This window comes from Fukomys damarensis, unplaced genomic scaffold, assembly GCF_012274545.1.
Source record: "Fukomys damarensis isolate Sample0158 unplaced genomic scaffold, DMR_v1.0_HiC HiC_scaffold_25, whole genome shotgun sequence".
Classification (NCBI taxonomy): Eukaryota; Metazoa; Chordata; class Mammalia; order Rodentia; family Bathyergidae; genus Fukomys; species Fukomys damarensis.
This window is the reverse complement of record NW_022900937.1, coordinates 8,359,922-8,377,100: the sequence shown is the minus strand read 5'-3', so window position 1 is coordinate 8,377,100 and position 17,179 is coordinate 8,359,922. Positions and strand designations below refer to the sequence as shown.

Sequence of the window (17,179 nt, the reverse complement as noted above, 5' to 3'; positions counted from 1 at the left end):
TTCTACATAGAGGAGCATTTGGGGAGCAGGGGCCCCACCCGGACACCTGCCTACACTCACCTGCTCACCGCTGAAATCCATGTCACGTTCTCTTAAGCACTAAATGTCTACATGAACCTCTTTTGTACTACATCATACTGGTCACAGAAAGAGCACTGAGAGTTCACATCATAGTTTCTGCCTTGCGCTTTCATACATTCTTACACTCGACACGGTGCCTCTTCTAGGCCTAATAATCACTATGAAGACATTGTCCTTCTGGTGGGCACAATTCTGCATGCTCCCAGGGCGAAAAATGAGGATGTGTATTAGATAAATGGAACAAATTTTGAGAGAGAATGTCTTATTATTTTGCTTTACTTCTAAAACAACACCAAACAACAACAAAAAAAGAACTTGGCCTACACTTCATTAGCAAAAATAAAGTAACAGAATACTACCAATAAATACACGCTTACATTTAAGAGCTGCTCAAGACCAAGAAGACCTTTAGGTTGAGAAGATGACAAGAAAAAAAGTAAAGATTAGAAAAACTACTGCTGAGGGGCAAAGGCTCTGGGTTAGCTGAATTGAGCTTATGATGAGTGATCTTCCTTATGCCTGTGGTTACAAGGACCCAACAATGTGTTTAATGGCTGTGCCAGTGTGAAAGGTGACAGCCATGCTTAGGAAGGGCTCTGACCACGGAATGGGGCCTGTGGTGCACACACATGCAACTTGGTAGGGAATGGCCTTGGACACGCCCACAGCAAGAGGAGGAGATGCCCTCTGGGGTGGCCGGGTCAGCTTCTAGTTTCCTTCCTGACAACCCTAAGTAGACAAGGATCATATCACCTGGGCTTCACCTCCAGGGGTGCCAGGCATCGCGCTCAAGTGCACAACAATATGGTGCTGTACGGTTTGGCCACCTTGGCTCTGCCACACCACGCTGAGCACACCATCCACAGATGTCGGGACCATGGCCTGTCGGCTCCCAGGGGCTGTGTCCGCTGCCATCACGACCGTCACCTCAGGTCCTCGTATCAGCGATTCAATCCTCTCTTACAGCGGTGCCTTCCTGCCAAGCTGTGACCCTCTCTTCATTTACAAATGCTGTTTTCCTGAAACCCATGACTATACAGAATGTTTCTGATCTCCAATTCTGTCAAGCTGTTTAGTTCAAAAATCTGAAACATCATAATGTTTTTAAAAGCATAGACTCTTGCATCTCAGAATTTTAGCCATGTTCTTCTTGTCCACCTTCTAAACCCAATTTCCCACGCGTCTTTTCCTTAACTGTTTTAATACTTGAAGTGATTTTTTTTTTGATTGTCAGTTTAACCTCTGGTCTGGATTGCTAAATTGGTTTGGTTTCCAGGTAGATTTTCCTCACAGATCCAAAAATATGTTTCATTTAATCAATGACCTTAATTTTACGATCTGTTAGCTTTTCCTCGTGTTGAGTCATCACATCTCCACTCCCAAGCCCCATTCCCTTTCCTCCAAGACCTCACTGGAACCACAGAGAAGGCCTTCTGTGATCTACTTTAGATCACAGACATACCTGTGTCTCTAGAAAGAAAAAAGATCTCAATGTTTTTATCAAGGTGCAAAACACATGTTTTTCCAGAAGTTCATTTTGATATGTGGGTAAAACAAATTGTTTAAAGCCGCATTCATATCTGCTCTCTTTTAGTGCCACAGATTCGCAGAAAGAAGCCATCCAGACAAAGCACTGTGCAATATTTATCTCCAATTTGGAAAAGGTGTCTGCGTTGGTTTTAGTAGTAACTTCTGTTGAGATAAGGATCTTTAGGTCAATAATGATAGGCTATGACTGGGCAGTCCCTTCTCATTAATTCCCAAAGGACATAGAGCCAGAATCCATGCCAGTACTGACTTCTGGCCATGTATAAAGCACAGAGCTAGGCTTCAGCATGAACAATAAGGGCCTTGTGTTTCTAGCTGTTCATACTCTGATTGCTGAGCATCTGAAATACACCAGAAAGCTAACCAGGAAAGAGAAAATGGTGCGCACAGGAGAAAATGACTGGCGCTTCACAACTCACAGCAAGAGACTCTGGGGGACATGGTCCCTTAATGACCAGAGGGAAGCAGTATTTGGGTGGGAAGAAGGGGCAGAGTGGGGAAAAGCACAGCAGTGCAGGACCCTGAGCAGAACAGGAGAGTTTGCCCAGAAAGGGTTTACCCAGAGAGAGGTGGAGAGATCAATCAGGAAGGCAGGTGAAATAAATGCACAAAACGCTCAACAGGAGTATGTCCCGCACTGCATGAGGCATCATAACACGGAATACTGAATTATGACGTCGTAAGAGCGCACAGCATTTTGTTCCTAAGCAATTCCGTGCACTATTCACAAAGAACATCTTCCTCGTTCATACAGATGTCACCACATAGCCAATACATTAAAGGAGCTTCATGGCGGGGCTGTGATCCCAGTCTACATCTATGGCCCTGGTGTCTGTCGGGAGTTGTCAGAGTCGGAAACAGAAGTAAGGAGGTGGACAAGAGAGTCTCTGAGGTGGTCCAGGCTAGGAAAGAGGAGAACCAACAGGATTCATGGGGCTGCAGCAGGGACAGACGCTCAGCACTCAAAACCTTCCAGATGCCATGCGTTAACTGCAGGCAGAAAAGAACTGCTCTCTGGATCTCCTGGACATTTGAATCTACACTTGACCATGATGATTACCGGTTTCAAGATGCAGAAGAAAGCTCTTTTTCTTGTTCTTTCGTGTGGCTGGAGTATCCCTGCTGTCTTCATCCACCAGCGCTTTGCAAACCAAATCCTACTGTAACCAGCAGTAGGATACCACTGCAGGTCCTGTGAGCTCACGGATTCTAAGAATCAGATGGCTAACTCGGAGGTGGTTCACTAGAGGTTCCTTTCTGTGGTCATGTTTCAGAGTGCTCACAGAACAATTTCACTGCACCGCCTTTGAACATTCTAGTCACTGATGATTTTATTCAAATGGAATAACCCTCACTCTGCGGTAGTTAAATGACCTCCTCCCACATACTGTACACAGCACAATGGCTCTAAAGTGCTTCAAAAATTTTACACAAAAGTCTTTTGAAATTATGCTCAAACTGAAGAACACATCTTTCCTCTGCCTATCAGTTAGTTTATCTTTTTCTCTCAGGAGAATTTCTTCTTCTATGAAAAGGTTCCCAAAATGAAATACTTCTCTCCCTTTCCTCAGAGCCTGTGATCTCTCAGGTGAAAGGACCACATCATCTCAGAGTCGGCCCGCTCTGATATCTGCGTCTTAGTCCCTCCCCGTCACGTCAGAGACACAAGCAGCCATGAACACCAGGCGTGAAGGTGGCAGTGTGCCCAGGGAAGCTGCATTACTCAGCGTCCACAGGCCGAGATGCTCTTAGGGAAGACAATCTCAATTTTCTGCGTTTTTATTGTTTGAGTTTTGTTCAGTTGTCAGAAGACTGCTAAGGGTGGTGCACATTCCTTAGCAACCAATCTCTGACAAGAAAATGGCTTTGGGGGCACACTTTTCTCTATGTTAAACAGAAAAAAATATTTAAATGCCACAGAACATTACAAATCCTGAGCTAACTTACAGTAGGTCACAGGTCAGGCAGATAACCAAGTTAGCCTGGCAATCCTTGGAGGCACCTCAGGGGCCCTTTCCCATCAAGACCAGGGCCTCATCCAGCTCAAAGAACGTGAAAGTGGGTTCATGCACAGTGTCGGCTGCTTATAAAAGTCACAGCCTTGACATTTTTTTTCTCCTTCCTATCAAATACTGACCATTTTTAAATATCCAGATCATATTTTACCTTAAAGCCTTCCCTGACCATTATAGAAAATTCCTTTTTGAACATTACTTCTTATTGGTTCTCTTGAGTTCCATAAAATCACATTAGGTCCCACCTTGTTGGCAGGATGGATGTCTGTGCAGAGAACATGGGTCTCTTCCTCCGCTCTCTTGCCATGAAAAGGGCAGCACCGAGGGCCCTGGGTGGGGCTGAGCTGCTCAGCATTTCCTGTCTGCCAGGCCCTCCTGGCTGAAGGAGAGCTGGTCACAGTCACCATGAGCACCTTGAGGCTGTGTAGCCACAGTGGGCTTCACCTGGCAGGTGTGGCTGTTGAGGAAGGAGAAGGGAAGCTGGGGCCTCGCACTGGGTCTGCAGGGGGCTCAGGGGTGGAGGCAGCAGGACAGGTGGCTGCATGGTTAATGGGTTCCACCCGCTTTGCCTTCTGGGCCAGGACCCCGAGAGCTCTAGAGAACATGGAGGGAGGGACTGGACTGGCTCTGAGTAGGACAGGGTGGATGTCTAGATGGGCATGGGACAGGAGGGGAACAAAGGCAGTCACCTGAGAAAGGCCACGGACACCCTCAGGCACCTGGGTCATCAGGTGATGACACAGCCGCCCCGCACACCTCACAGAGGCGGCAGTGGCCCCAGCCCCGGTGATTTCAGAGGGCTCACAGCTGCCTGGCCTGTTTTACCTCAGGGGCATCGTTCTGTTCAGGGGATTTTCCTCCTTCTTCCCCATGTTCCCCTCTCTCTCCCTCTCTCTCTCTCTCTGAGAGTCACGGTCAGTCTCCTTCCCAGTGTGAGGTCCAGACCAAGCCAGCTGAGCTGGTGCCTTCTCGCACCTCCTCTCTCACCTGGCAACCCAGGCACCAGCCCAAGCTCAGGAGCCACCCCAGGAGAGAAGGCGCCACCTTTCATGCTCCTCCCCATCACCCTGAGGGTCAGTAATACACATTGCTTGTTCCTACTTCCTTCACTTCCGGTTTCAGAAACCGTCCAGCACACTGGCCTGGAGGCCTGAGTGAGCGGCTGCAGGCAGTGGATCTCAGGGTGTTGCTGATGCCCAGGAGGGAAGACGAGGCTGACTGTGGTGCTCAGCTCAAAGAACGAGCATGTTGTACCTGGCACCGAGGCTGACTCACGGCAGAAGATACCAATAAACACAACCTGAACATGAACTGCAAGTTACAACTTCTGCTACTGCTTTCTTGGTACATGCACAGGCACACCGCTCTTAGTGAGAACCACAAGCTTTTTAAGGAACATGATTTCGAATTACCTTTATTTAGGTATTGCTTTCTCCAAATTCTGTGTCTAGTTCTCAGTGCTGGTCAGCCCTGACTCACAGAGAAAAGTCCTGGCAAACATTTAGAAGGCACCACTGCCAGGACCCACCTCTGCCCACCACCTGCACCCAGGCCTCTGAGTGCAGGCTCGGAACTGGCATCAAACAATAACTGGAAAGGGAAAGGACAAAGGAACGGCTGAAAGTGCTAAACTCCAGGCCCAAACAAGACAGCTTGAGAATCACCGCACATATTACATGAGACTGCAAGAAGGATTTAAACTGACTTACCTTTGTTATTGTATACATCTAAGTAATTTGGTGCTGAAAAAATTGTAATCAGAGAAGGGAAGCCTGTTGTTTGGCTTTTCCTGTACATGCGATACCTGAAAACAAAAAACACAAGGTTAATCCAAGGCCGTCTGGAACAGAAGACTACACCAAATTATATACTTGGAAATAGCAAATTAAATGAGTTAAGGTGTATCTTCCACAGAAGTCTCAATTACATAACACTAAGTAAAACTTCCTCTGCAAAGCCTGATATTCACAGCTCCCATTTTCAGGAGGGAAAACAGACTCACACTGCAATCTACAGAGAGGTAGTCTCTAAATTTACCAAACCTCCAGGGAGGAGGAATTCAGTGAAAAATCCTAATTCATTTCCACAAGAAAGACAGCAAAGGTGATGGCTGCACACCAATACCCCGTAGACACCACCATGTCTATGATATGCCAGTATTTTTGACATAAAATGTCCAACAAGTAGAGCAATATCCAACGACTTACCCCTGATGGCCAGGCCACTTGCTCTAGAAAGGTGCAGTATTCTATAAAGTTTTGATATAAGCATTTTGCCGAGATGGATTTTCTTTTCAAACAATGCCTCCTTCCATCTATGGGTTTTACTAATTGAGCCTGTTTCTATTTTACAATTCTATTTATTACAATCCTCGCTGGTGTGTGCAGGTCCAAGATTGTGTTTCAGGAAGGTAATATTTAATCAGGAATAAAACAGATCACCCACAAGATCTATGGAGAGGAACCAGCAACCCTACTTATCTTCTACTAACACAAAAATAATGCATCACACTTTCGTTTTCAATAATCCAAAAGCGCAAGGGACTCCGGCTTTCTTGCCCCTCAGGATGAAAACGGGGCTCCCAACTCATGTGCGGTAGATGGAGGAACACGGCCCTGACATGTGGTGTGCAGACCGGTCTTGCATGGCCGGGTCTGAAGTTCGCTCCCATAGTACCTTCAGATGGGCCAACAGCTACTTTAAAATGAATAATGTTAAGAAGATTTTGGTCCTTCTCTTTTGGAACTACTGAAACAACTCTACTTTTCCTAGAAGAAAACAACCTGTTAAGAACTCGAGAACCATCCCTGGGTGTTCTGTGGATGCTGTGCTTTGTTGGGACGGTGAGTCAGAGTGAGAGATACAACAGTCTGAAGCCAGGGTCCGTACTTTATGCACCGAAGCTGGCTGTGCCTATTTGTTTACAAATACAGCAAAAACTGAGTGGCAGAGTCCCGCTTCTCCCTGAGAACCAATCATCTGTTCACCTTAAACAAAAATACTTGTTGATAGACTGATGCACCCAACATACCTTCCAGTAAGCAAATGATTTCAGGTATGCTGGTGAGTGAGAAAAACGCGTCCCAAGTGGGCACCCAGCTAAAGACAGTGACAGCTCATCCCCAGGAGTGGAGACAGGGGTCTGAGGACCTCTGGCTGGGCACAGCGACCACAGTGACTGCACAAAGGCCAGCTTTGGAAGGAGCTCGGCTTCTTCCTCACAGGGGCATCCTACACAATGCCCTCCTCTGGAGCACAGGCATCTACCCTAGCAATGTCAGTGCTCAAGTGATAAAAGGAAGTGCTCCTCTTCAGGAACTGCAAATATACAGGGATGGTCTCAGTCCCTCAGAGGCCAGCAATGCCCTCGGTGGGAAGAGTGGGAACGGGCATCAGACCTTACACCTTTGACCTGATCACGTGGAGGTCTCCCTCCAAGAGACAGAATCAGTCATTAAAGCGAGTATTAGATACTTCTTAGTATTTGTGTAACTCTTAATACTGGCCTATGCTTTCAAATTTTACCAGAGAACACAAAATCAACTTTACATAATGCTTTGTTCTTTAAAACCGTGTGGGGACCAGGAATGGCATACAAGGAGTCACACACAAGGTATATATGTATCTGCCCCAAACCGAGCCTGAAAAGTAGCTGGGAATCTGTTTGCCTAGGGAGAGTGTGAGTATGAAGATGGAGCGAGGTAAGGAGAGGCCTTACAGCCTGCGGGAAGACAGCTCCAGGGACTGGCAAGAACCCAACGGGGTCTTGATGGCCACCTGTAGCCGCTCACCCCTGCCTCGGCCACTCTTGGAAGGTCCAAAGCTGAGAACTATTCCTTCTTTCTGGGAGTGGCCGGGCTAGGGGGCCATTCCCACAAGGGCATGGTGAAGAGGTCAGGGAACCACACATGCACGTTCACCAACCCGCAGCCCTGCTCACCCTGCATCCTGGGCTTCGTGGGCTCGGAGAATGGATAACAAGTTATTGTGCTGCAAGAATTCACAGACAGCTGGGTAACTGTGAGAGACAGAAGGAGAGAGTGGTGTCAGTTAGGAAGTCATCGGGGGGGCACACGAATGCCCGGCACCTGGATCAGTCCGAACCAGGCACACACGTCACTCACAACACAGCCCCTGGTTCTGAGCACAGGCGATCCCAGTGCAGAGAGGACCCACACTGCGGTCTGTGTGCATGGACTGCAAGAAAGCACACACCACACAACACCAAGAAGGTTCACTCGGAGAAAATGAACTGGATGGTTCCATTTAAACAGAGGAAACAGAAGCATCCATAGATCTGGAGCACAGAACTGAAAACAGACACTCCACTTTCCCAGGGCCTTGATCTGTGCTATCTGTGCACAGCCCCGCCAGGAAGGGGCAGAGGAAGCACTGGGTAACCAGCTCCCCAGCCCCCTGACATTAGGGGCAGCACCCAGCAGGCCAGGTGCAACCCCTCCCAATGGGGAGACTCACAGGGGTTTGCGACTGCACTTCAAATAGAGCCAAGAGGACTTTCTCTTACTTATCTTGACTTAGAAAAATCCTCAACATGCTGTCCTGTTTTAAGAAAGTTTCAACTTGAGGGACTATTATAGGTGGGAAACATGTATAAATTATAAAATAGCTCTTAGGGGAAATATTTACCTGGTAAATGTCACTAAAGTAATTATTATAAAAGGGAAGATGAACATAATTTCTATACTATATATTTGTTCAGATTCCCTGATCAACAGACAAACATTCCACAAAAATAGCATCTTGTTATATAGATTTATTTTTGCTTTTATTTTTGTGATACTGGGATTGAACTTGAGGCCTTTGTACTGAGCTACATCTCCAGGCATTTTTTTTCTTTATTTTTGAGATGGAGTCCCACATTACATTGCTAAATTGCCCAAACTGGGCCTGAACTTGCAGTCCTCCTGCCTCAACCTCCTAGAATGCTGGGATTAAATTATAGAGATATTTATTGTGAGAATTTTTTTTTTTTGGCAAAAATGGGATCACAATTCAAAAACAGTTTCTGTGTGCATGAGTGCGCGCACACGTACGTGTGTGTGTGTGTGTGTGTGTGTGTGTGTGTGTGTGTGTGTGTGTCATTCTGGGTGGGGGGAGAGGACCTGGAACCCAGGGCTGGGCTTGGACAGGGTGGCCTCAAAGCCTCTGCTCTTCATCAAGGAAGGCGAGGGTGTGTTCTCCCCACACCAGTGCGTCAGGAACAGAGCAATGGCTGGTGTCCGTTCAGCTGTACAGTGCGAGCGCAAGGGGCTCCCAGGAAGTGGCTTCCCCGTCTCTGGGCCTTGTCCTCACAGCCCTTGGCCTGCACTTCTGCTGACTGACACTGGAGGTCTCCTTCCCGTGGGCAGACAGTGACCACCTCGCTCTGTCACCTCCCTGGGGCAAGCGGCTGAGCTGAGCTGCACCTTTCTTTCTGGAACGATTTACCGACTCTCAGGGAAATATATTTTTAAAATATTTTATTCACACTAAGTCGGATACTTTCAGGCGTTTAGGTTAAGCTTCTCCCCATGGGAATACATATCGAACTTCAGTAAAAATCTGAAGAAAAATAAAATTCACAAAGCGGCAGTTTGCGTAACAGCATTACATGAAGAACTTTATTATTTACATGAAAAGATTGAATTTTGAAGAAAAACTTTAGAACTTTAAAATATACATAGTGAAATACTCAAGCTTTTGAAAAATTTCCTAAATAAATTGGAAAAATACTTGAGTATAACCTAGAATTCCATTGCTGGTGCACTCCCTGCCTGGAATACATTAAAGCATTAAATAGTAATAGAAAACAAGCCAAATTTTCTGTAATACCTTCATGATTTAGTGGAAATGATCAAAACCCACAAAATGTTCAACACACACATACTTTTGCACACATAAAATGAGGGAAAAGCAGAGTTTGCAACACTTTACGCCACAGAAAGAGCTGGAAAGTCACTTATTTCCCAATAATTATGATATTCTTCCCGTCAGAGGCTGCAGTGGCTCCGGGAGAGGTCTGCTAAGGGGTGGGCATGATTTCGGATCTGAGGGTAGCTGTAATCCAGGTAGGAGCACAGAACACTAGACAAATAATTTTTTAAAACTACTAAAGAATAAAAGACACCAATGATAAATTAGCACTAGTTCTGTAACACCATTAGGAAGCAAGAAAGACAGAACTTGCTGTAATTAAATAGAGGACTCTTTTTGAAAAATCTCTCTCATGTGTCAGATCTTCCAGGAATCATGTGGATCAGGGGACAGGAAGGGGGCTAGAGTCCTGTCCAGAGATAGGACGGGTAGGTGGAAAACAAGCTGACCCGGAGCAAAAACAGAGAAGGCAGAAAAGACAAAAGTGGGAGGCTGGGTGGAGAGACTGGACTGGCCCTAGGGCAAGCAGGTGCTACGGAATCATTCTGTTTTGTTTTACAGCACATGTCACCGTATTTTAGACTCCAGAAACAGACTCATTAGTTTGGTGTCCAGATATTTTAAAACATAGAAGCAAAGCTATAAACTTTTTCAGAAACAAGTTTAGAGCAAACCTCCCTACTAATACGCACAGCAAAACAAAAAAAAAAAAAAAAAAAAAAAAAAAAAAAAAAAATCTTTGAATGATGCTTTACAAGTTTAAGATTTTTCTATTCCCAAAGTAATTTCTCTATCATACCAACTAACGAATAAAAGAAACCTTTTGCCCTCTCGATGAAAGTGTAACGTAGAGAACGAAGTGTTCTTCCACACAACCCAAATCTGATCAGAGCCACACAGAGGAGGTTAACAGTGATTTCAGAGGGCTTCTGTAGCCACGCCATTAAGCTTAGTTGCTGATGCTGGGCTTAAGCACTGACTCATGGAACACTGGGTTTGGTTTTTCAGTTAAAAAAAAAAAAAAGAAGGAAAAGGAGTATGTAGTATGAGAATTTTAAGATTCTTAACTTCCTTGTCGATGACCTCCGTCTAGGAATTTTCCCGGAGTTGCTGTCTGTTGACGGACTGAAGGGGAAAGGAGGAGGATCAGACACAGGCTAAACCGGAGGTGACCAGGAAGACGCAGGGACACGTCTGTGCACATGTGTGGGGCCCTCTGAAGGGGTCAGAGTGTCACAAAACGGTAATCACCGTAAAGCAGTTCTCCTTAGCTCATCAAGGTGCTGAAGATAAATCTACCAGGGTGTCCATGTACTGCAGACCCGCAGGGGTCTATGTATCCAGGAAGCCTGGCAAGCTCAAAAAATATGAGAAGGACTTGAATGCACTGTAATTAACCAACGTGAAGCTGTTTTTCTGACTTAAATTATGAGAACTGGTACAAATATGTTTCCATAACTGAATGAAAAACCAAGGCTGGTGATGGATGTTTTTCCTATAGTTCTTGAAAGGAGAACAAATTGTCTACTATACCCTTACATCTACAGAAGCCTCTCCACCCTCATACCACACGAATTTTCCTGCCTTTTCTATTCTCAGAAATTACATGTACATACATTTTACATCAATTCATTTATTCATATTTTGCAAGTGAAGAAGCCATTGTAACCAAACTTTTCAAATGAGCCTCTCCTTCACCGCTGCGTCCTACAGAAGCTGCGAAACATCCTCACTCGGCCAGGCCCCGGCAGGAATCGCAGCGTCCGGGCCATGTGGTCCTCACCTGTAGAAGTACGAACACCCCCGGACTGTGTTGTGCGTGAAATGTTCCTGAGTCTTCTCGTTCCCGAAGTCCTCCAACGGGTCTGACCACAGGATGTCACACATGGGTCCATAAGCAGGTGGTTCTTTGAATCGGTCTAACTAAGAAAAAGAGAGGACGAAGAGCAAAATACTAATCTTTGGAAACAGAATCAGGAGACAGCAGATGCCAGTGCCACCACCCTCTCCTGGGCTGCTCGTCTCTTCCTTCCTCCTGACACCCAGCAGCTTCATCTCCAAATTTCTCCATTTCCTGTCTTCCTGCTGTCCCGAAGCTCTCATCCATTGCATCTTCATCTCTCCCTTCACATCCCTCTTCTTCAGTTCTTCTGAGTCCTCCTTTTAGCCTTTCTCTCATTCTCCTTTAATTCTTCTCACCTACATATCTCTGTATCTATCAGTACCTGTCATCTATATCATCCAGCAATCTATCAACTATCTACCAATTATCTATCAGCTATCTGTGTATCAGTCACATAGCTATGTACCAATTATCTATCTATCTATCTATCTATCTATCTATCTATCTATCTATCTATCTGTTAATGTGATTCTGCTTCTGTTTCATTTGGGAAGGAGGAGCTTTAACCCCTCTACTGCCTCCCCTCTACTGTTATTTAGAAGCCTGGATGCAGAAGGCCTTATGATATTTATATTTCACAAAAGGATTTTGAGAACAGTGCATTCTAGAAGCTCATACACTCTACAGTAAAAATTAACAAATACAAAATTAAATTAAGTAAATTATGTAGAAACTCTAATTGACATATGGCAAAATGTAAATTTGAAATCATTTTATGGCCAAGTGTGGAGTTTAATTATATATCTCAGTATCTAAAATATGCAGGAAAGTAAAATCTGAAGCTAGAAAATATTTTTTTAAATCTACTTAATACCCCATGAGATGTGTAGATAGTGATTTCATCAGATTGCAGGAGAATGGCTTGTTTAAATTCCTGTAGAAAAGAGTTTTCCCTCCCTGCTCTCCAAGACTGGAACACCCAAATCCTCTCTATATAGTGATTAAAAAATGCAGAGCAAGACCAGTGCCAGAAGCACATGTGCACTGATGTCTTATAAATATGGATACACCCAGACCAGGGAACAAAGATTTAGTTAAGTATTATTTTTTTAATTTTTAAAATAAAAACCTTTTTTTTCCTATCTAACAGGAAAGTAAATAATTATTTTCCCCTTTATTTGAACCTTTATGAAGAGGTCTTAAAGGAAGAACAACTTAGAGTGTTTTGCCTTCCCAAATATAATTTTTCTCTAAAACCCAATAACCTTTTAAAAGAATACCCAGTTCACTGTTGTAGAGATTTATGATGTATAAATATATTCAAAATTTCATGTTATTTCCTCAACATTATGAATTCCATGAAGAAATGCAGCAAATGAAATCATATAAAGGTGATCATTCATTTTGCAGAGGTTTATAGGTATTTCTGCTGATAATCGCATCTTTAATAAAATACCCCAATAGATATATCTTTTCTACCTATTTTCTTCATTTTACACAACAGCTCCATTTAAATACTTAAAGGACTATATTGCATGAACTTTAATTCTCACAATTAGGAGGACACTTAAGTTTCTTGCTTTCCATCCCATCCCACAAAACCTGGTCATTGGCAGCCATTAAAACATAAATATCTTGACGCCTGACATTCCTAACAGAACAACTACACTGGACTTTGACCTATTTCATTTTCCATACCTACTGCGGTAACTGGTTATTGGGTTACCAATAGAATACAAAGATACATGGCTATTTGATTTCTTTCTCACTAAACACAGTGGAAAAATGCTATCTACTAATTTAATATTAACTTAAGGCAGCTGATGGAATTAACTTGTAATGCTGATCAGCATATAGATTTCCCAGATTCTGAAGTTTCCAAACTCAAGAATGGAAAAAGCCACTAAATGACAATTATTTAAACAAGCAACAGCAAGGTGGTTTTTGGACAAGGCTTCCTAAGGCCCAAGCACCGGTTAGAGCCTGGGTTGTGCCCACACCCTATGCCTGTGGTGACCAGGTCATCCTATTCGTAACACAGGAGGCTCATATGAATAAACTTGAAATCTTCATGAAGAAATCAGCAACTCTCAATTTCAATAAGAAGTTCACGTATAGTAATTTAGACTAATGCGACCAAGTGATTCCTTCTGAAATTATTGGTGAGACTAACTTTTTAAAAAGTAGAGGGGCTGGGTATTTAGCTCAGTGACACCACGCCTGTTTTGCAAGTGCAAGGTCCTGAGTCCAATCCCTGGCACCAATAAATAAATAAAAAAATAAGAAGTAGAAATATTGCTACATTTTTTTTCTTAGAACTAGGGGATACATACAGGAATATTTTCTTAGGCTTTTGAAGGTGGAGGAAAGAAGGTACTACAATAAAATGTATTCTAATATTCATAATGCTTGCAGAAAAAATTCTGCTTAAACAGAAAGCAAGATGGTGAGCATAACCCTCCAACCACATTATACATGTTAATATAAACAAATTATGAGGTCTTAAAATAATTCCAAATAACACTATGTGAAGATAACATACATTTTTTTTTTCATTGCTTTTGCTCTTTGGGGATTTTGCCACCAAGAAAAATATGCAGAGTTTATTATTCTCATTTTTCTTACATGGCTGCAATTATCAGTTACAAGCATAAGCAAAGAAATGATAGTCTCTTCTACAAGATACTCTATATTGTATTTTTTCATGAAAAGTACAAGGTACCTTTACATTCAAACTAGATTCGTTCTACTGGCTGGAATGAGAGTAACAGCCAACACTAACCCCCTTAAGAAGTCCATTGTTTTTCACCTAGTTAGTCAACAGGACCAGCACACCATCACATTTGCTCTGTTAGTCTACTAACATTAGTCTGTACACATTCTAGGCTGTAATGAATGGTAGGTTTTAAACCTAAGTAATATGGACAAATTTCAAGGGTGAAATTATGGTATTTTCCGAGAGGCAGAGCAACAACCATGAACACAATGGGTTGTTTGCGGGGGAAGAGCCAAATGGAAATGAAAGGATATATGGCTTTAGAGGTTGAGCAGTTTATGTTTTTAGTGATGCCCATCACAATGGAAGATGGGCCAGGAGCCTTAGGGATGAAAACTCCTCCGGGGTAAATATGTTTTCCTTTCTAAGAGGAAAAACACAGAGAAAAGATTCACGGCTACGTCATATCATGAATTCCGACAGGCTGCGTACTAGACTAACGCAGCACGGCCGGCTGAGGCCTCTGTCACCACCGCCACACACTTACTTTCCTGATGTCGTCCAGCGTGTTGATCTCTGGGGACAGCCCTCCGTGGACGCACAGGAACTGCTGGTTCATCAGGGCAGCCAGGGGCAGGCAGTCGAAGGCGTCCATGCAGGCATCATAGACCCGCTCCGAGTACTTTATTTTACCTGTTCGTGTATGATCGAAACGGACGTGAACTCATATAATGTCATGACTACAGTCCAACCACTGCACTGAGAGTGGCTTCTTTTCTGAAACAGCGTGATTACTTTGTGACATTTTTCATGCCAGGATGATATCAGGAGTATGAAAGGAATGCGTTTTGCAAACTTCAAGACCCAATCAAATACTACTTTTTAAGATTTACATGTTGACCTTTACTCTACTTAGCATTTTTCTATTTTTGTCATTCATCCATATTTTGTAATTTTTATAACCTTGGTATAGCAAAAAAGACATCTGGCCATAAGGCTGGTTGATTTTCTCAATGACTTGGTAGAAAAGCAGATGGACAGAAATTTGCCAGCATCACACCGCTTTTCCCTGACCGATTCACGCTGACTATTCTGAGAGGCAAAATGACAGAAAAATCTAAGTTTCAGTGGACAGTGGGAAAAACTGAGAAGGAAATGAATCCTTCACAAGGTGCCCCACTTAAAGTTCACATGTAATGGCAGAAATCAAAACACACCAGAGAGCAGAGGCTGTGGGGTCCAGAAATAGAGGCACTGGGTTCACACTGACCTCCATGTGCTTCTCTTGAGCGATGTGGGATCCAAGAGTAGGACTGCTTTCTTGCATGTTATTATTTTATTACCCAGAATCATCATTATATACATTGTACTGAATGTTGACTAGTTTTAAAAGGTAATTTAATCACTTGTATCTTACAGTATAAATTACATCAAATATTAACTTAATCTCTTACATTATTTTATACAGAACTTATTTTTAAAAACTGACCTATAACTATTCATGCTTTTAAAAACAATAGGGCATGACACAAAGTACTGTCAGCTTAGAAGCTTTTACTTTCAGGCAACGGATCATTCACACTCTCAGCCATCAGTGAGCCTGGCTAGGCAGTACATACAGCACCAAAGGAAGAAGACTGGCGAATACTTACATTCTTGCTTAAACGTGAAATACTCTGTTAGATGTCTACATTCATGATTTCCACGAAGTAAAAACAGTGTTTTGGGGTAAAGAATTTTCAAGGCCCACAAATACAGCACACACTGAAAAAAGTAAAAAGAAGAACAACATAAAAATAACATTTTTTTTTTCCATTATACTTGTGAATTCCAGTGCTTTCATGTCACGAAGATGAGTCAAACGTGTTACCATAACCAAAATCCCCGGCCAGGCCTGGGGAGATGCTTACAGTCTGGGCAAACAGTGCTTTGTACAAGCCGCACCACCACTCACTCCAAAGACATCCAGCAGGAATGATCAGAGCCCACAGGTGGGCCGCTGGCCACACAGTGACAGGAGGCAAACACAGAACGAGAACCAACCCTGCCAGAAATATCCTCTGAAACAGGCAGCAAAGAGATGGGTCGCAGTCAGTAGGTTCTAAAAGCTGGGTGACAGAGCCAGCAGGACGGGCCAGGAAGAGAGGTAAGCACTGAAAAGCCTGAACCGCCCCCCGCTTTCTGTTTCTTTTTCCTTCTCAGACCCCCTGGCCTTCTCCCCACTTTTCTTTCAGTGTCTTTGGAATGTAAAGCCTTAAATTTTTGTTTTATATGTAAATAAGTGATCAATTAAATGGAAGGCCAGAGATGAGGACAGGGAATGTATCTCAGTATCTTAAATCCCTCAGTGTCCCAGGCACTGCGCGTTGTGTGACTCTGCATGCATGTGTGACTCAGCATAAACCTACAGGGTCTCCACAGTCCCAGCACCAACTTCCCTGCCCTCCACTGGTATCTGGCAAGAAGCCACAGGCTACCCCAAATCATACTTTAGAAAACAAATACTGTAATTTTCATGAAAGTTTTGCTCTGAAAGTAAAGCTAAGAAGGTGAAGAATCCATACAAATACAGAGAAAAGTCACATTCTGGCTACCAAAATCTGAAACCAAAACATACATAATATTTTACAGATCAATTCCCCAATGCATACTGGGGACGCTGGATGATATCTTCAGGGAGAAGATGCCAGCAGTTTATTTGTCATGCTACCTGGAAAGGACAGTCGTCTCTGCGAGCCTCTATGGTAATTCATGAACCGAATGGAGAGTAACTGTTCGAATATACAGCCCAAGTTCTGAAGAAAATGCTAATTATCAAAACAAGCGTGTATCGCCGTACTGTTCAACAAGATATTCTCTCCAATTACGAAGTGAGGTTTGAAGGGAACAGTGACAGGATGACATTAAATACGTGTGGTACTTTGATCAACTTCCTGTGATTACGTTGTGATTAGGGTACTCAGTGGAACTGGAGTGGCGAGGGGACAGTGGCACGTGGCCTGCAGGGGTCCCCGGAGGGCCGTGGGTGCAGGCTGCCACGGGAGCGAGTTTAGTGTCTGAGCGGCCCGGGCTGTGGATGCGGTTTACAGCCGCAGGTGCCTA

At 43.8% G+C, this 17,179-nt stretch overlaps 1 protein-coding gene across 2 annotated transcripts in view; it reads right to left on the bottom strand.

The window, feature by feature from the left end:
- The window catches only part of Ppp3ca (protein phosphatase 3 catalytic subunit alpha), a 207,884-nt gene that overhangs the window by 35,659 nt on the left and 155,046 nt on the right, over positions 1–17,179 (bottom strand). For both annotated transcript variants that reach the window (XM_010641592.1, XM_010641593.1), the window contains exons 4-8: positions 15,730–15,841; positions 14,625–14,770; positions 11,302–11,441; positions 7,585–7,662; positions 5,354–5,448 (exon numbers count right to left, since the gene is read on the bottom strand). In XM_010641592.1, the coding sequence (XP_010639894.1) occupies positions 5,354–5,448; positions 7,585–7,662; positions 11,302–11,441; positions 14,625–14,770; positions 15,730–15,841 (571 nt within the window). The remainder of the gene's footprint in view (positions 1–5,353; positions 5,449–7,584; positions 7,663–11,301; positions 11,442–14,624; positions 14,771–15,729; positions 15,842–17,179) is intronic.